At 36.3% G+C, this 20074-nt stretch overlaps 1 protein-coding gene across 2 annotated transcripts in view; it reads left to right on the plus strand.

Moving 5' to 3' along the window:
* Positions 1-20074, plus strand: part of LOC109033694 (uncharacterized) — an 80983-nt gene that overhangs the window by 39078 nt on the left and 21831 nt on the right. For both annotated transcript variants that reach the window (XM_019046417.2, XM_019046440.2), the window contains 8 exons: positions 4373-4459; positions 5700-5798; positions 7818-7904; positions 11033-11224; positions 12660-12752; positions 13725-13864; positions 14661-14758; positions 17926-17997. In XM_019046417.2, coding sequence (XP_018901962.2) covers positions 4373-4459; positions 5700-5798; positions 7818-7904; positions 11033-11224; positions 12660-12752; positions 13725-13864; positions 14661-14758; positions 17926-17997 — 868 coding nt within the window. The remainder of the gene's footprint in view (positions 1-4372; positions 4460-5699; positions 5799-7817; positions 7905-11032; positions 11225-12659; positions 12753-13724; positions 13865-14660; positions 14759-17925; positions 17998-20074) is intronic.

The following is a 20074-nucleotide window of genomic DNA, read 5'->3' on the forward strand; positions in this document are numbered from 1 at the left end:
TCAACTCTCCTTTTTAAAAATTAGAAACAGAGCACACTGGAAAAAAAAACTCCGGCCGTGGAAGCCGTACTTACGGGCCATATAGACACACCGTCCGCGTTTCGGGCTCAGAGGCCGAAAGTTCCGGGCGTAGCACCCGGAGCAATCGAAGCTACGGCTCCAGCACCCGGAACTTTCGGCCTCTGAACCCGGGACGGGCGGTACACTGGAAAAAAACACATTGGATCTAGAGTCCAGACTCTTAAAAACATCGACAAGAAAAAATACTCTTGATTCAATCGGACTTTTGCTTAAATCAAGAACCAAGCCTCTTAATCTGGGCGGATTTCCTTTTGATTTAAGCTTAAATCTGATTGAATCAAGAGTCATTTTTCTTGTCAATGTTTTCAAGAGTCTGGACTCTAGATCCAATGTGTTTTTTTTCCAGTGTATGTCTACATAGCCCGTAACTTTTTTTTTTCTGTGTACAAAGCTTTCTGAGAAAGCTTTAAAAGAGGACGCCTCGTATTTAATGTCATATTGATTGCTCTACAGACCGAAATTACGGCATCCTCCCAAAGATCCCCCCTATTACAAAAATTGTGAAGGGAAGGGGGACTGTGTAAGGAACGACGAAGACCACGACCCTGAATAGCGAGGTCTTTGGAGCATCTTGAAACGGCCCTCATCAAAGTAGCAATTAGGTTTATCTCCCACATTTTTTTCTGCAAATTCCAACCGAACCGTGCAGTTAGGAACGGTAAAAACTGCAACACTAATTTTTTTCACCTGTGTGCAGCTGTAAGCCACAGGCCCCCCTCCCCCTCTCATCCTCTCTCCGTGCATTACTCCGGTGCGCGCATCCATCCGCTAGTTCGCGAATTTCTCCTACCCCCCTCCCCCCCGCTCTCCCCCGCAGCTTTAAAATTTTGAGACCGGCTCCGACGAAAGTAAATGTCAAGGACAAGGTTGCCAGATCGTGTGAAAAAGCCTGGATGTTTTACATTGATCTCTACGAGGAAATCAGCACGATCTGGCACCGGTAGTCAAGGAGCTTTAGCGTAAACCGCGTATCTGCGGGGGATTTTCACCGTAGTTACGCGGTTTCCTCTTGGGCAGGATGGTTTAGAAATTATGCTACTCGCGGTCGCGTCGAGGCTAATTTGTTTTTTAATCATATCTGTTGGATGTTGGCGTTCAGTCGGACGGTTTTTCGGCGCGAGTGAGAAAGTGCGTCGGTAGTCGAGCAGTGCGAGGTACGGGGTTCGAGCCCCGGAACCCGGGCGCCATGTATACGGTCCTGGTGATGCTGTGGTTCGCGACGGCCAGCGTGTATCGCAGGATCAGCGGCGAGAGAAAAGTAAGTTCTTCTGGTCATTTGGTACTTTTTAGTCGACGGTGACGAGTAAGAGCCAGTTTGTCAAAAAGAGAATTCGCAGGTGTCTGAAATTTGATGATTTTCATGTTTATGAGGAAGCTACTGTGTGAACTGAACACGAGGATACCCTCGGTTCATGAATTGAACAATTATTGGAGAGGATATGACAAAATGATCTAATCTGCTAAAATACGTGGGTTTAAATGGGAAATGCCGCCAGATGACGTCACACTGAAAAAAAATCTTTGTGTACTCAGAAAAGGGTAAAATTACCAAGAATTCAGGGTTCTATTTGATCCCAATTTTTTCTTGCTAAAATTATTATTTATGGAATTGGTAATTTTACCAAGAAATCTCGGTAAAATTATTGAACTTTCTCGGTAATTTTACTGGACCTTGGTAAAAACGCCAATATTTTTTATCGACTGTGGTAGAATTACAGAGATAAAATGGCAAAGTTACCGGGAATCGATTACCAATAAAAGTGGTATTTTTACCTGAAAAAAACAGTAAAAATACCGGTTTTTAGGTAAGCTTACCAGTCTGTCTTGGTAAAATTACCAATAATTGGTAAAAAAAGTGAGATGGTAAAGGCAGCAACGAACCTTGGTAAAAACGCCGATAATTTTTTTCAGTGCACTGGGCGGTGCATTTCCCCCTTTTTAAATTTATCTCTATAATATTTCGCATATCAGAAAAAAATTATGAAAAATACAATGAAATCAGCTCATTGAGCACTTTCGGATGAAGCAATAAAAAATTTGCATACAAATTCTCTATTCTCGGTGAAATGCAACCCAGTTTGTCAAACTTGCCTCGGTGAATTTTGTCAAACTCGTCTCGGTGAACTATCGCACGTGAGATTCATCAGTCATCACTCACAATTAGCAAAGAAGATTGAGTGCCTGATCTCAACAACGTTTGATCAACATTACCAGATATCTAGTTCCGCGACAGAATCACCTGGCGTTCAGGCGGTGCCAAGAATCTGACAGCTTTTACATGACTTTTTTACGCACGAACCCCAACACGAACGAACATGCTCGAACAACTTTCCGGTACACAGTGGGTGGCTTTCTTTATCTTCGTGGAAACCTCTCTTGTGTGTTTCTCAACGTTTTGTTTTGTAAAAGAGTTAATTAGAATACTCATACATGTACGGAGAATATTGCCGTGTCTGTGAGGTTTTCTGCTTTGCTTATCAGATTTAAGCCTGTGTCACACTATCAAAATACTCCATCAAAATATCAAGGTCAGGTGTTGTGATTGGCTTATTTGATGACTTGAACCAATCACAGCTCTTGACCTTAACATTTTGATGGATTATTTTGATAGTGTGACACAGGCTTTTGGATTTTCGCTCGGCTTTTAAGGACCACTGATGTAAACAAGCCCAATCGAGATAAATGTGTATTATCGAGGGGGAAATCTATCATTTAACCGTCGGTCAATAAAATCGGCCATTTAAACCTAAATGTCTGAATTCGTTACTTCGCATTACTTTCATGAGAAAATTTGGCAAAAATGTTCAGTACGGCAAGAAATGAAGAATGGTGACACTCCATTTTGATCAATGAAAACTATTCCATGGTGATCAACAGTCATCAAATAGTCCAATTTGATTCCTGTATCGAGGCCTTGATAATGTAAACATAGGACCAGATATGCACGATAGTGGCCAGAAGCTAACGACGATTTCCACGTTTTTTGAACTTTCGCTTGCAACTATGTCTTACACGCTTTTTAATGTTTACTTTCTTTTTCATGTTCCATGTATTATCAAACTTCATGTTATCATTTTCATTTTAATTCCAGTTCGATCGGAGAGTGATGGATGTGTCGCACGCAATCGCTGGCAATTAGCAGGCCACTAGTCAGAAATAAAAAATATTTAATTCAGAAATTAAAATACAACAATACAGCACGGCTGCTTTTGATTGGAATATACACTTTTACTCCATAAATGCATGATGGTGGGCGCACTCGTTTGTGCGTGGTGCAATGAAATCTGATGCTTTAGATGGGTTTGGGTCGGGCCGGCAACTAAACTAACTCCGCGACAAAGCGTAGAGTATTTTGGCAAAATGAAGGCGCTGCGCTCCGCCCGAAATTTTGCTTCTGAAGCCCATTATCAACCCCAGCTCTTATAATGCCCATGCGGATTATTAAGATTTGTCATTGCGGAATCTCACGTTAAATTTCAATGAAATGGAGATGTTGCTCGTGTGAGGAATTTGCGATTTGACGATTGATTCTTACGTAAAAGTTCGCGAGAAACACGATAGTGCCCCTGGTTTTCCTTGAAATCAACTCCCAAGCTCAAAAAATGCTCTCAAAGTTGAGGGCGTAATGGAGGGAATATCCCACACTATCCCGAGAGTCCACCTCTACATCAAGACAAACTCTCCATGCAAAGATAGGGAGCAAATACATTAGCAGGGTTGCCGTGTTTTCAGTTTTAGAGTCCCCAAATAAAGTGACAGCTCTGTCAATGTATTTGCTCCCTATCTTTGCATGGAGAGTTTCCCTTGATGTAGACGTGGACTCTCAGGAAAGCGTTGGATATACCCTCCATTTCGGCCTCAACTTGAGAGCTTTTTTTGAGCTAAGGAGTTGATTTTAGAGAAAACCAGTGGCACCATCGTATTTCTCGCGAACTTTTACATAAGAATCCATAGTCAAATCGCAAATTCCTCACACAAGCAAGATCTCCATTTCATGAAAATTAGCCTGAGATTTACGGGAAAATTTCACGTAAACCACCGTGAAATTTCAAATTCTTAACTTTCGTCCAATTTCCCCGCCCGCACGTTTCAATGTGCGGCGGTAAAAAGCATCGGCCTTTCACCATCACTCTCCGATCGAAGCCATCGGGTCCGTATGTACATGTTTTCATCGGGTCATGCATTTGCTTGCGGATGTGTTGTAACGCGCGTTTGTTTGCCTTTTTTTCTGTTCCTGCGTTCTCGTCCATTCTGTGTGCCGCCATTTGCTCTGTGCCCGCTTTCCCAACAGAAACAAGCGTACTGCAGCGAGGCCAACAAGAGTTCGACGATAAAGCACGAAGAGCCGGTGCCCCCCTCGATACCCATCAAAGAACTGGTAAGCCCCCCCACTTTCAGCCCTTTAACCCGGAGACGAAACTTTCCTGAAATGGGGGTTGTCTTTAGATGACGTCAGACTTTTCCTTCGATTCATGAACCCCATTATCCACCATCAAGTACACGTCAGGCAAGCAGCTATGCTGAAGGGGTGGAACTGAACGCAGAAAGGGTTTCACCAGGGTGGCAAAATTTCGTGAAAAATAAAATCTTGGAGTTTCACGTGAAATGTTTCATGAAATTTCCTTTTCATGTTTCGCTAAATGTAAAAATTGTGACTTTCTTCTATTTTTGTGAGTTTTAGTGCGGGTTCCATACTCTAGCCCCTGAAACGTATGAAATATTTCACAGCCTCGTGAAATTTCATGAACTATTCCACAGAAATTTCTAATCTTTCTTTTCTCTCTTACGTTTCATGCCACCCTGACTCTGGCGTCATTTATTGACAGTCCAGCCCTGTAGCAGAGACAGGATAAGAAATCTCTCATCGAAGCACTGTATCTGGATCCAGTTTACATGCTGGAACCAAGTTTTTTTTTTTTTTTTTTTTTTTTTTTTTTTTTTTTTTAAATGAAGGAGTATGCTTGTTGTAATCTCCCTTTTATTTCTCACAAGGAAATTTTGCGTTTCACAATTTCAATTTTAATTAACTGCATGAGCTTGTAAGTTTATTGATATCTGACAAAGAAAATTGAATTTGCCGCGGGTATAAATCGTTATTTTCGTTATGAAAGTGCCTTCAAACTGTAGGGTAGGCAAAATTTCACACCGTAATACGTGCATAGTTAATTTTTCACGATTTATCAAATCACTTGATCGCAACCTTCTTAAAACTTTTGCAAATTATACTCTTGCCTTCAAACCTTGATCCCACTGGCAACCATAGTGTTCTCAACTGAAATGTTTACGGAGAAAAAAGTTAATAATTCTATTTAAGAGAGAAAAAAAAACTTTCAATTAGCATTAGTAACCCTACACACATTCATTATTATTGCCAGTGAATCTTATGCACAACGTTAATACATAGTTAATTTTTTTTCTTTAATGACTCCAATTTTGTCAAAAGTAAGAGAAGTTGCATGGTTGCAATTTTTGCCTGATAATAAAGAATAATCTTAAAATTTCGTCTCTCTATCAGTCCTCTTTTTTGTGTGAGTTTTTTTTCTAAACTTTTTGTTCAGTGCTTTTTTAAATGTATTAATTCAGTTGTGCTTTTAATTCGCGTTTGCTTGGGGGCGTAGCGCCGTAGCTTTGGGGATTTGCGGAAAGCTTTCGATGTTAAGGAAACCAATAATAATACACATAACTTCAATGACAATAGTTCCTCCTCGATAAAAATGGTGAGTTCCTCTTGATTTGATCTTTATTTTTTTCCTGGAATTGAATTATGGGAAAGGTTTTCTGTGGAATTTTTGCAGAAGCTCCATCAGAAATACCATTCTTTAAGCAGGGAATTTGAGGAAGTAGCTTTCCGAAGCTTGTTAAGCCAGCCTTTGTAGAGGTTTTTTCTGCTGATTTTCGAGATTATTAAAGCAGATAGTGAAATTAAAACGACAACTAATAAAAAACCATGAATGTAGTCCGCATGTGCATTCAAAGCTGTAGTTTGCAAAAAAGTAGGGTAGGTAACTTTTCAGGATTTATAAAATGATCTGTCAATTTTATCATTTAATGTTTTTCTTCCCTTTACTTACTGATGTCAACTAAGGTCAATGATTTCAAAACAAAATATTATCATCCCACTAACGTTAAAATCCCCAATGAGCTGACATGCCCGGTAAAAATTGGCAGTAGAATGTGTGTTCCAAAATACTATAGACCTAAAGCCGACTGTAAGATTTCCAATAGCTTCTGCAGCCGGCTGTACAATTTCTTATAGCCTTTTATAGCCGATGGCGATTGAGCAACAGCCAGCGATAAGGTTTATGCTAAACGTTACTAAATACGGATACTAGGACTTAGTTAGTTTTTGGACTACCGATTTCTTTTTGTGCCGTAGTATCTTGATCTATTTTGCGAGGAAAGCTCCGTACTTTTGAAGGATGCCTGTCATTCTTAATATGTTGGAGCGCCTTCAATTTCTTATGATATTGTGCAATACCTCTGGTGTGAAATAGTTGCTTTAGACGCCGTGGCACGCTGCGGCGCGGCGGGCGAGCATAGAGCGCGAGACGCGCACTGGCGCCTACAAACCTAACAGGGATACTTCCCGCATTGCGCAATGCGTGAAGTATCCCTGTTAGGTTTGTAGGCGCCAGTGCGTCACCGCTCTGCTTTGTGTTAGGCTCTAATATTTAATCTCGCGGAGTCAGCGTTTTTCAACTCATGATTTTGAAATGTTTGCACGCTCTGTATGGACTATTCTCATTTTAATTGATAAAAAAATATATGTTTTAAAGGAAAATATAACGTGTGCTTTGGAAATCATTAAGTTTGATACGGAACTACCTTAATATTTACAAAACACAAAGCCGAAACGAATTTCGATTTTTCGAATTTCTACACTATTTCTTATAGCCTTTTATAGCCAATGGCGACAAAGTGTAAAGCCCGGCGATAGGAACAATAGCCCGACTGTATCCTTTTTTGTAGCTTCGTATAGCCCGGCTATATGATTTGCTCAGCTTTCTACAGCCAGCTACATGATTTTCAATAGCCTTCTTTAGTCGGCTATAAGAACTCCTATGGTATTTTGAAACGCAGCTCATATCGCCAATTTTTACCAGGGTGCCCTTGGGTCGGCATTCTTGGCACTATCCTGTAAGCTGATGTGCTACCTGTGAGCTAACATGTTCTATAATGCTCACATGTTGCTTTTTTTATCATGACTACCTGCTACCTACGTGCGTGGTATTTTATTTTCTTGTTTTGCTTTTGAAAGTTTAGTTTAATTTTTGTCCAAGCAAGGTTAATGGTGCTGTTCTTTGCAATTGAACATTGTCTTACTCTTAGTAGAAGAAGCTTTCAAAATTGATCACCTAGTGCTTCCTCAATTTTCGCATCTAATAATTTATTTATCCTTCTTTTTATTTTTCCATTTTTAGTACAGTATATAGTGATATTTACAATGAGAGGTTACATGCCTCACTATCTTCGTTGTACTTGAATTATGATAACTTTACACCGCTTTAGGATTTTCACTCCTCGCTACTCTTGATTTTTTGAAAATGTTTGATTGTTAAGGTTTTATAAGGAAGGAAAGTCATAGAATATGATCTTTTCCTCCAGTTAATCTAGTTAATTAGTCAATTTCCGAGGAATGCATTGCAAGATGGCATGTTTAATCTAAGTTTTTAATTGTATTTGTGTTAACTGATTTGTATCCTGTTTTGTCCTTTAACATTTGCTTGCGTTATCAGAGAGCTCGCTCTCTTGGTGATTTAAGACGAATAGTTGACTCAAACAAACGACCAACCATACACACTGGAATTTCAGTCAAAGAACTGGTGAGTTTGACATTGTTGTACCAAACTTTCAACTTCTGCACTCCTCCAAAATCCCTGCCCTTTGATTGGAATTTGTTCTGTTGAGAAATTCGCATCAAGCGTTACAAGTGAATTTGAGAAAATGAGCATAGGTTTTTCCCCCAAGTTTTGACCCGCTTCAAGATAATTGTTTTTGAAACAATGGTAGTGTTAATCTCAGTCGAGAATTTTAGGTTTGCATCCTTCAATCCATGCTCTTTGAGTGCGGACTAAATTGTGGAAGGGTCTGAGGGGGTAGTTCATGAGGACATCCCCCTTTTTTTACGAACTGATTTTGGAAATAGGGAATTGTCCTAAAAATGTTCATTACCTATTTGCAATTTTTTTCAAGGAGGCCAATGAAGAGTTGTTTGCCTTTTACAACAAAACGTTTCTTCACCACCTCTAAAAAATTGTTTTTGCCATTGAAAAATATGATCTTACACATAAACCATCGTCTCTCATCAATGTTGGTGAATGACCAAGTTTTCCAGAACAGATTACAATTCTTTTTTCCTGACCGATATTTTATATTATTCTCTACAGAATTAAAACCCCAATCAAAAGATATTACTGAGCTCTTGCCAGTGAAAGTATTTAAAACTGACATCCTCTTAATTTCAAAATTCTCGCTGTGCTAGGTACAACTATTTTGCCCCTGGACATCAATTTCTTCTCTTTTAATCCTCTCTCTCAAATGTTACTGACATCATCCAGTTTCACTAACTATCCAGCTACGATCCAAGTATGTACATTGAATGAAAAACTTGACTTATCGCCTGACTTAACCTACACCCTTCCTACCAAAAATGTCTTCCCTTGCACAATATAATTTTTTTCTAATCGTTTCTAAAATTTATTTATTAATTTTATTTATTTTATATTTGAATGATTGCATGATTGACAGTATTGAGTTTTAATAAACGTATGGCTTACCTATCTTAAAAAGCCATCATCAAAACCTGAAAATTATGTTTTAATAGGAAAAACAACAACAACATTCCAACAAACAAGTTAGGATGGTTGGTGATATGAGAGCGCTAACAGACTTACCCCAGAAAAAGAAGGAAAAATAAAAATGACGGATTCATATTATTTCAATAAATTTTCTTTACCAAAACTTGAATTGACATTCATTTTTCCTGAGGTGCTGAGTAGACAGCTTTGCCCTGACTTTTTTAATGTTTTGAAATGAAGATATCACCACGTGCATCCTTCATTCATACTTGAAAAAAGACAGTTTTTGTTGATCACAGCTCTTGTTTCTGTATCCTCATAAAACTCGCAGAAGCAGTCGATCGCTCCAAGAGGCGCCCTTAAATTGGCTTTTTGCCAAAAAACAAGAAATTAAGCCACATTTGTTAGGATTGAAAGTGAGAAGCTGCTGTCTTACCCCCTTGAGTCCAAAATTAATAACTTAAAATTACCTAAGTTAAAAAACAATATTTAATTTATGAATGCCATAGATTTGTTTTGTTTGTCAGATCACAGACAAAAATATCATTCAGAGCGGCTAGTCTGTCTGTTCTTCCTATTTCCTCTAGTTTGTTTACTCAATTAAATGCCGTAAGGAAAGAAGAAGATGGACCCACTTATGCTTCCTCCTTTTTATATTTCTCTCTCATGCCTCACAAAATATATTCATGAGTATTCTTAAATGAGTAAAATATATAAGTATAGCTTCGTTCTATGAGTAAATTTCAAAATGAGGCTTCTGCAGCCTAACATTTTGGCAAAATGAACTTATTAAGTTTTGGAATTTTGGAACTTTAATCGAAAGTCTTCTTTGATTCACTGAGAAATATTTCTGAACACTTGTCCAGCCTATTGTGTCTTTTTATTAACATTTAGATGGCTGAACCCAGGAACTTCATTTCTAGCCTGCGGTTTTTCAAAATTTCTGCATTTTCCTCGTTTTCCTGACGGAAAGTGAGCCAAAATCGTTTCGATCATTTTGCAAACAGATGAGGAAAATCACATAATTATCAAGGATTTACATCTATTAGTTTTCCAAATTAGACAAAATAGTATGATTGTCATTCTGCAGCGTTGAAAACTGCAATTCAGGGTTTTTAAGTTTTTTATCTTTTGTTTTATAATCTTCCCAAGTCATCGATTTTACTTTGCAAGAGACGAAATAATCTAGTCCTCTTCATGGGGCTAATTCAAGTTTACCCGCATTAACTCTGAGCTTGAAAGCTGACATGATCGTCTACCTTGCTTGAATTTTGCTTCATGCCCATGAAATATGCTTTGCTTCTTGCCTTATTTCAGTTCTAAGCTTTTTAACTTTCTTCAAGACTCTCTGTTCCAGTTTTAATCAAATGTTTACCACCTCAAAATTGCTCAATGTTTAGCTTGTTATTGAAACTGATCAAAAAAACGTTGTGTGTTTATTGTTAAAAAAAATTTGTTTATCGTGTCTAAAATCATAAAAAAAGTTCACTCGGCGGTCTGATGGCTTGAGGTCCATTCATGAAATATGTAACGCTGAAAATCGTATTTATTGATCTATTGATCCCCCCCCTCCCTACGGCCTTGTAATGCATCCGTAACAAAGGTCTGCAGCCCCTCTTCATATATATAATATAATATATTAAAGTAATATATCAATATTATGGAACCATCCATCCAAAAATGTATGTTTTTCCCATCAAAAACTGAAATGCTTTCCATCAATAACTCGAATTTTATTTTCTCAGCACACCTTGATCAACATTATTTCCTGGGAAAATTGTCATGGTACATAATAGTGCTATTTTCTATGGATGGTCACTTATTGTTTTTACCTGCAAATCAGAATTGAAATTAAAATTGAAATAGCCTATACAAGATAAAAGTGAGGGAGTAAAGATAGCAGCAAGATGTCGTGAATCAGGTGGAGGGTAATTTTGCATTAAAATGAAAAGTTATGTAACTACTACTTGCATTATTTTTTAATCTGCTTCGAATACTACTCATCCAAATTTAAACCAAAAATCAAACGCATTCCTCTTCAAGTTTTTGGTAATAGTTCCCCTTGATCTAACGCCTGTTCCGCCGTCATACATGTTTGTAAAATGTTTTTGCATGGCTAATTCGTTTACTAAATTTTGTTGCATGATCAATAGGTGGCAACTTATTGGAGTTCGGTAAATAGTTCTGAATCTAAACCTGTCGAAATCAAAAAACCATCAAAACTTTCACCTTACAAATCATCAAACCGATTCATTTGTGAAATTTATCTCCCAAGATCTAACACTGTCTCACCTAATATCTCTCCCCAGACCTCTGTCATTCCCAAGCATTCTCTCACATCAGCGGTAAGTGTGCTCGTTCTTGTGCTTTGTTTATGTTGTGCTGTTCTGCCGCGCTAAGGAAGAACGTCGTATGAGCCTTAAAACGTTGCCAAGGCTCTTCCGATAAAAACCGAAATTACTGGGAATATTAAGAATATTATTTTCCAAAATTTTCAGACAATTTAGTAAGTAATTTAATCTAAAATATCTGAAAATTTCAGGGAAAAACATGCATGAAAGTTGTCAAAAATGCATGTTGTATCAAGGGAAATTTGGCAACTCTCGAATGTTCATACGGCGTTCTTCCTTACCGCGGTTGTGTTATACTTGTATTTTTCTTGTTTCCCGTTTCGCATTCATAATTGAATTTTTATTTTTTTGTGGAATGGTACTCAATAAAGCTGTGATCTTATTCAAATACTTTAGTGAGGGAACTTGCATGGGGCAGCGTCTTCTAGTTAAGACGAAAATGTTCAGGCAACATTGGGTCAACATTTCCACAAAATTTGGAAACTTTCAGGACGGGTGCCCAATCACTCAATCCTGTGCAATCATAACTTAACAGACATTTTCTACCATTTCGGATGATTTTCCAAACTTTGTGGATCTGCAATATTGCGGTAGCCTGCATTAAATTTTTTGTCAGTTTAACAAATTCCTTCCCTCATCTGATCTCATTTTTTCCTTGCTCATCTAAAATCTTTCTTAAATCTATTGTGTTTGAACTAAATCTTGTTTCTTAAAATTTTACCATTTATTTTCTTTGCTTTTTTACTACTTGTTCTTGTTTTGCCCCCTTCAAATTACTATTTATTTTTAATCCAGCTATTATTTTCAGCATTTTTCTCTAAAATAAGGAAGTAGGTAAGTGGTTTCTTTTTTTGAGGTAGAGAGAGAAGGTACCTGCCCACCCTCCCCTCCTCAATGCAAAAGTGCCAACTGTCAAAGATTTTTAAGTATTTCACACCTATCAGAAAAAATGTTTTAGGGACGTAAGTATTAATTTAATCATCAAACAAATAAAGGAGAATAAAATTAAAGGGAAACATCCTCCTCCCATATTTGATAGTCGACCCCTTCTTTCACTTTTTGTTTTATCATATTTCAAGAAATCTAAGTGGTTCACAAACCGCACATATTAACATGAAGCGATGACATTAAAAATAACTGAGAACTTAACTGAATGAAATAGCATGGCTCAGTATCAGAATTTGAGATAAACTTAATCATCTAATAATATCCTTTTTATACAGGAAACAAACTGATATGCTATTTTTGATAACCATTGAGGTCCAGACTATCTCAGCAGTTTGCTTTACTTTTTATGTGTGCACAGTTCGAAGTGAAGTGAGGGTTTCTATGTGTAGTTCTCTCATCCAAGAAAGTGTTTTTTTTTTTTTTTTAAAAAAAAATCGACAGTTGACAGTTTTTAAAAGAAATTTTTTTTTGATTGTTGCAGAAATCAAGTTTCAGTAAATTCGATCAGCTGACGAAAAAAACTGTTCTCCACGTTCGCTCCTCGGATGCTGCTGAAGCTCAAAATTTGGTTCAGGTGAGGATTTACTTACAATCTAAATTTTCAACCCTCTTCTCGAATTTTGTCATGCATCTATCTATCAACCACTTCTAGAATCCAGAAATCAAGAACTTCTAGAAATTATGTCGGACTAAGCGTTCCTCCCTTCCAATTTTTTAGAATAAAAAGAGTACATTTTAAAGTATTCCATTTTCTCTTCTTTTTCTAATTTCTCTCAAATATTTTCAACTTGCAGGTAGTTTTAGCCTCACAGTAAGTAAAGCTTAACCCTCCCTTCCTTGCGTTAGAAATCTGTTACGTTCATATATGTCTAGACCATCCTTTCCCCTTAGGTGCCTCACATAATTAATAGATGGCATCTCATTGAAGCAAATACGTGGACCCTCTGTAATATTCCATGTTGTCAGGAGTTTAATGGTCGGTCGGTTGGTCAATACATTTATTCACAGGTGCCTGAACACTACATAAGTCATTAACACCTCAGAGAAGAGAGATTAATAGAAATGAACAAATAATAAAAAATATAAGGAAAGAATAAATTAAAGTTGGTGTTTAAGTTGTTTAAAAAAAGGGGGGATTTGTTGAAAGAATCTCGAAAGTATGGTATTGAGACTAGATAGAGGAGGGAAAATTTTGGATCTTGATTGAGGGGCTTGGAGGACAAGGCACGTAAGTTCAGTTTTTGCCATTTCGAGAAATACCTGTTCAAAGTTTCGAAATTACATGGATCCTCATGGCGGAAAGAAAGTTCAAACTGACTTTTTGATGCTTAAAAATTGGAATTTAGGAGCGAATTTTTCACAGAATATGCATTAAGACTAGGTTCACATGAGATCATTAATATCTCAATTTTTTCAAAAACTGCACTTATGCGCCTTGTCCTCCGTGTCCCTCACTTGGTTTTTTTTTGTTTTTAAAATCAATAAGCCTTTAAATTTTGGAAAGACTTCTAGCTTTATGTTTCTCACGTTTATGCTCTGTCCACAGGCTCGTCAAAATGGAGAGGACTCAAGCAAAGAATGCAAACAGTGCGGCAAGGCCGTGTTTGTCATGGAACAGATAAAAGCTGAGGGACATGTTTGGCATAAAAACTGTTTCCGATGCAAGACTTGTAATAAGCAATTAACGTAAGTTAACGCCAGCCATCATCATTTGCGTAATATTGACGCTTGTTCTGTCCTCAATCACACTAATCAATAATTTATCGGAAATAGTTGAAAGCAATGTTCTTTACAGACCTATTGAACTAACAATAGTTTTGAGTAAGCCGGAGCAATCGTCCGCGGAAATTACAGGGGTGAATGCAGTGGATAAATTAATTTTCCAGTTACAGAACCAAAATTTCTTATCCTGAGTAATTAGGTAGATGCATTTCTTAAGAAAGTAGCATGCTGTAAAAAAATTGACTTGCAAGAAAATCGCAGCTTTTTTTCAACTCTTGTAGCATCCTTTCGTAAATTACAGTTGAGGCTCAATTTTCTGGAAATTAAACTTTTAGACGGGGTGATTCCTTACCATTATACCTAGATAACATCTTGTGAGGCTGGATAATCATAATATCCTGCTGCTTAGATTTTTAAGAATATAAGTTGAAAATTTGGTCTCAATATTCCTGAAAAACATTTCTGGTTTCAGTTTTTCTTTTAAAGTTACCACTTTCTTTTAACGCCTCTTAGCATATCAAAAGCAATAGGAATTTAATTTTCCAAGCAACTCAGAAATATCTTGAAACTGATCGCTAATTTGCATCATTAAATTTCAACAATAAGCGTTGTTCCTTTTTGTTTGTAATCTTTACCTTTTGATTTTCTTCGACTTCCTATACATTTATTCTGTGGGGCTCAAATTATTTTAACAAGAGACAACACCAAAATCGGTTCATTTGATTGATTGATTCAATTCTCTCTTGTTTGTTCATAACAGAGTGGATACTTACAGCAGTCACGAAGGAGAACTCTTTTGCAAGCCCCATTTCCGTGAATTGTTCAAACCGAAAGCTGTGGTAGATGATGAAGAACCAGGTATGAACACCGACTACCTAGATTTCTTGGGATATTACTTATGTGCAGCATTTCTCTTCATGATCTTCAGTCATTTTTAAGTCGGTGTCGGACCATTTCTTAAAATTCCACCCTCACTACTTTTGAATCTTTTTCACATATTCGTTCATTTTGTAAATCAACCTTGCTCTGTTGCTTTCATTCTTCATTTCATTTTCCAATACACCTATTTTTCCTTACCTTTCTCCTGGATTTATTTGTATTATGAACTTCAGTATCCTATGAAAAAATTTAACACAAATTGTGATGTTCTGTGGGAAAAGGTACCCCAAAAGTTTCATAACTTGGAATCAATAGCAGATAGTTTTACCAAGATTTTTGCAATACGAAAGCTCATAAATATCAACTCAAGTCAGAATCATGATAGTTCGAAGTTTTTAAGAACACAAAAATGTTCGATTTCTCAAACCACCGTTTTCGAAGTTTAGTATGGTTAGATTAATACGCATAAGTACTCTCTCTTTTGACAAGAAATCAATTTAATTAATTATAGCTTGTACACAAAAACCACTGAGCTTTCTAAGAACTCGAATGTGGAACTTTTGACCCAATTTCACAGACAATGCGTTTCTGTTAAACTTTTTACCGAGAAAAGAGGCTCCGAAGGAATGTTACATTTGCAATCTACTACTCAGGATCTCTCCTCACGTCTTGTTACAAGGTCCATACCGCGGTAAAAAGTATGAATATTTTACATCTGTTCTCGGAATACGCTTCCTTTTGATGATCAGCAGTGATACTCAATTAATGAAAAATCAATCCTTCCATAAGTCATCAGTTTTTTTATTGCTCAATATTAAGGTAATGAATTTGTTCCAGCATAAGTCATTATTCAATAATCATTTAGTACCGTGAATTTCTCAAGTTTTATCCCATACTTTCCCCTTTCGAGAAAAGAACTCTGGAAAGTAAATGGTAAATGCTTTTCAATGCTGCACAGAAACAGTTTCCGATTCTACATGTTTTCATTTTACAGTCTCAAATATGAATAAAGGTCCCTCACCTTGTCTTTTGAAAGTGGGTATTCAATTTATCACTTTGGAAAATGCATGAATGTATTTCGACTTACTGTAAAAAGTTTATAATACGGAGTAGCGAGGAAAACATTTTCCAGCAGATGATTGTCTGTTGCCGTAATGAAAAATTGTCACTCGAAAATTTTATTGCTTCAAATTAAAAACATTAAAAACTGATTTTGAGCTATCTCTCAGTACGTATTTTGAAAAGGAGGAGTTTAAAAAAATATAGGTCCAATAGTAAAAAAATCAAAAAGACACTTTACATATACTCATCTTTGAATGCTCTTCCACAATTGGGCTCTCGAAAAATGCTGAAGGAACATATTAAGGAACTCAGGATCTGTTGTAGCACTAATGAAGTAATTACCGTAGTAATAGTACTTATCAGTACTCTAGTGCATGATGTAAAAGTAGATCTCTTAAATTAATTATACTCATTAATCTAGTTCTACAGTTTCCTTCCTTTTAGTTACTTTGCATTCACCTATTACACTTTCTGATTTCTCTAAATTTTATTTTCTCGGAAACATTTTCTCCCTTTTTCCAGTAGGTAGGTTGCCTAAGATTTTCAGTTATCTTGTTTAACACATTTATCGCCATGGTCTTATTAGTATATCGATGGTGGAACTGCACAAACGCATATGACGTATGCAGAGTTTTAAATCTTTTTTCCTAACTTATGTTTATGAAGGAGAGTGAACCAACATCATCGCTTGAAATTTCCACAAAATAATCTTGATACAGAGGAAAAAATCATTAAATTTTTGGAGATATGACTTGGAGTAGTTTTCCATTATAAAAATAAAGCATGGCACGAAGTCTCCGATGCTGCAAACCAAGTCTTGCATTTCTGGAGTTTCATTTTCGATATATTTCCGGCTCTGATATGATTTAACCATTAATTTGAGCTTGATCAAAGTCTAGACAGAAAATCTTCCAAAATTATTTTTCAAAGTTTTCGATGATTTTATTGTTTGCCTGCATTAGGTTGATCATAAGTCAAACAGCGATAGTGACTCAGCACCCTTTTGCAATCATGTAATCAGAGAGATGTTAGTTGAAAAATGTATAGTCTGTAAGTCAGACTGGCGTTGTGGTGAATGTGTTTATTCAGGGTTACTTCCGAATAATGCAAAAAGTAAAAATAATAAATTCATAAACAGCATATGAAATTTCTCAGTTATCCTCTAACATCTATTTATTTATTTTATTTATTTATTTATTTATTTCACAATTTACGGGCTCAAGACCCAAACAAACAAAAGATGCATCAAGATTCAAGAAGATGGCAAACACAACAAAGAATACAATAAGAAAACGGTTTGAATATGACTCAATAGATCACCGAGAGAGAGGAGGGCACACAAAGTAAACAAAAGGAAACCAAACATCAATAATGTGCAATTTCTTCTCATTTTCTTGTGAAAACTGGTAAATAATCAACCATGTGGATGTAGTGATTAAAGAACAAGCAAATTCTATATCAAATCTGATGTGACTCAAATTTTCTGTAATATAATAGTCTCTTGAGGGAAAATAAATATTTTTATCTAAAAAAAAATGGCAGGTAATTTTAATGTAGGTGGAAAATCTCATCCGTTAGTGGGACAAACTTATCTGTTTTTTTCCATATTTCACTCTTTATATTCTCTTTTTCTCTCATTTTCCATTAGTCCTCATCTCCACAGAATCATATCATGCTTCATCATTTTTTTAAATTTTTTCTCCTTTTATTTTAAAAAGAAAAAAAAGGACAATATTTATTTTAAAAAACTATGTGTGGATGGTTTATCCATAACATATGGTTAAAAAATCAGTCCAAAATAGCCTGAAGTAACAAAATGGAAAAGAAGAAAAAAAAGTTAATCCACATGTTTTTATCTATTGCGGCACACCATTTTTTCTTCTATTATATTTGTCTCTCAAACGAGTGTGCTATTGTCCAAAAGCAATGGAAACACAATTGACTTCAAAATTGTTGCACTTAAATTATTTTTAGGCAGGTGATAAGATAATTTGTCTATGAATGAAACATATTTTACCAGTTTTTTTTCCTTTCAATTTTCTTATCATTCACAAATTTATTTTTGGTTTGATTTTCCTTCAAAGTGAGGCGTAGAAAACCTGAATTAATTATTCGAGAAAATCAGCCAATTGAACTTCCGCCTGATGTGGTTCGAGGTTTGTTTTTTATTCTTCTTCCCCTTCTGTCCTGGTTTTCTCTTAATTTATCCTCTGGTTTGCCGTGTGATCCTAACAATAAAATATTTCAAAGATTTATTTCTCTCTTTGTGGGCTTTCAAAACCTTTAATCCTCCGAAAAGTAGGGCCGTAAGTCCTTTTACGACAAGATGACTTTTATCGGTATCTTCCTCTCCTTTTTTTCCTCTGTTTTTCTCTCTTGAGAATTTTTCAATGCATCGTCACTGCTTACTTAGAATACTAAGTAATTTAAACCCTTTCATTAGCCTCCTTTTATTTTTGTAACTCCAACTAAAAATATCTAGCAATGGGTCTGGGTCCAGCTTTACCCCCGAAAATCGAATGAACGGAAATTACCGAAGACTTCCAATTTAGGGCGAAAATCTGCGTCATTCTTCTCTCAATCATTTACTTAAATTGAAGGGTTGTTCTTGAATTAGGGTTACGTAATCTTCACAATTGAGCTGCATAATGCATGTCTTTTTTGTTTTTTTACTGTCTTCTCAAGCTTTGTTTTGTTTTTCTCTGCATGATATAGTAAACAAGCAACAAATCTGGTACAAAATGACATACAGAGTATCTTTTAATCTCTGAAATTACCCAACATACTTTTAAAATTGATAATAACAGTCAGTGAGGAGTTTGATGCTTCAATTGTACTAATCAGACATTTTTTTTCAATTACATATTGTGTGATTCCATGGTATGCTTCCCTCGTTTTACAATAATCTTTTTAGCTGTCAGGTCTAGTATTTTTAATGTAAACTATTTTCCAATTCCGTGAATTGTTGATGTAATTGTTTTCGCAAACAAACTCAAACCTTGTGTTCTCATCTCAAGATCGCACTTTTTAGGCGTCGAAGGATGATGACCATGACTGAGATTATATAAAATGACTGAACCGTGAAAATTCAAATTTTAAGTGTGGTATCTCGCAATCTTCACTTCTATTTAATTTAAAACCTCGAACAAATGAAGGAAGTTTGTGACTTATTCAATAAAATTGAGACTTAAGCGATTTTGTAAAGAAATGTGTGTTTAAGTCCACATAAAAAGAAGAAAAAAAAATTGACTTCAGAAACTCATTCTGCATGAGCAATTTCAGCTTTTTATGGGTCGAAAGATTCAATGCAATTTATAAAGTTTATACTCGTTTTAAATGTCAATTTGCCTTTTCATGCACTTGAAGCTTTTTTCTTCTCAAAATGAAACAAACCAATTTCATTGCTTAAAGTTTGCCTAGAAAGGAGGAATTGCGTTTTGGGCCTTTTCCGGCCCCACCTGGATTTTGCTAAATGTTTCATATTTTCAAAGTACTAGTTTTAGGTAGACTCTGTGCCAAATATTAGACCGAACGGAGCCCATGCAAGGGCGCAGCAGCGCCTCAAACCCAAAATCCTGGAATCGAAAAACAATTATTTTCGTCGACTTTTTCGACTGTTATCACTCTTCCAGCACATGATTCTTATGTATTTTTTTGCGTACTTTTCGTTTCTGGCCTTTTTAAAGCCTCCGATAAATTTTAAGGGGCCTTATGGCCCATTGTTGCCATTTTTGGCCCATTTTTAGGGGTTTTTTCCATTTAACACATTCATAACTCAACTTAATCCAAAAACTGTGTACATTTTTGAAAAGTACGTAAAAAAATGAATAAAAAATGTTCAGTAAAATTTTTTCCTATGTTGCCAAATTTCCGAGAAAATTGGTCCCAAAGTGTCGAAAACGGCAAAAAATCGATAAATCGCCGCGTCTAAGGTTCAAGAAAGTGGAGTACATTTTTCATACTGTACCAGATAACAGCTCTTATCCATCCATACAACATACTAAAATATCATAGTTGTACCTGGATTCCCACGATGTGAAAATTGACCGAGATGTCGATTTTAGCGGCCTTTTTATACTTGAAGGCAGCTCTTTTGAATGTTTTTCGACCTTAGTCACCCTCTATGGGTGTGTACTATATGTATTTTTCTACGTACTTTTCATATCTGGCCATAAAAATGGCTTCCTGTGAGTTTTAAAAGGCCTAACGGTCCATTGTTGCCAATTTTCACCA

Source organism: Bemisia tabaci, chromosome 6, assembly GCF_918797505.1.
Source record: "Bemisia tabaci chromosome 6, PGI_BMITA_v3".
Lineage (NCBI taxonomy): Eukaryota > Metazoa > Arthropoda > Insecta > Hemiptera > Aleyrodidae > Bemisia > Bemisia tabaci.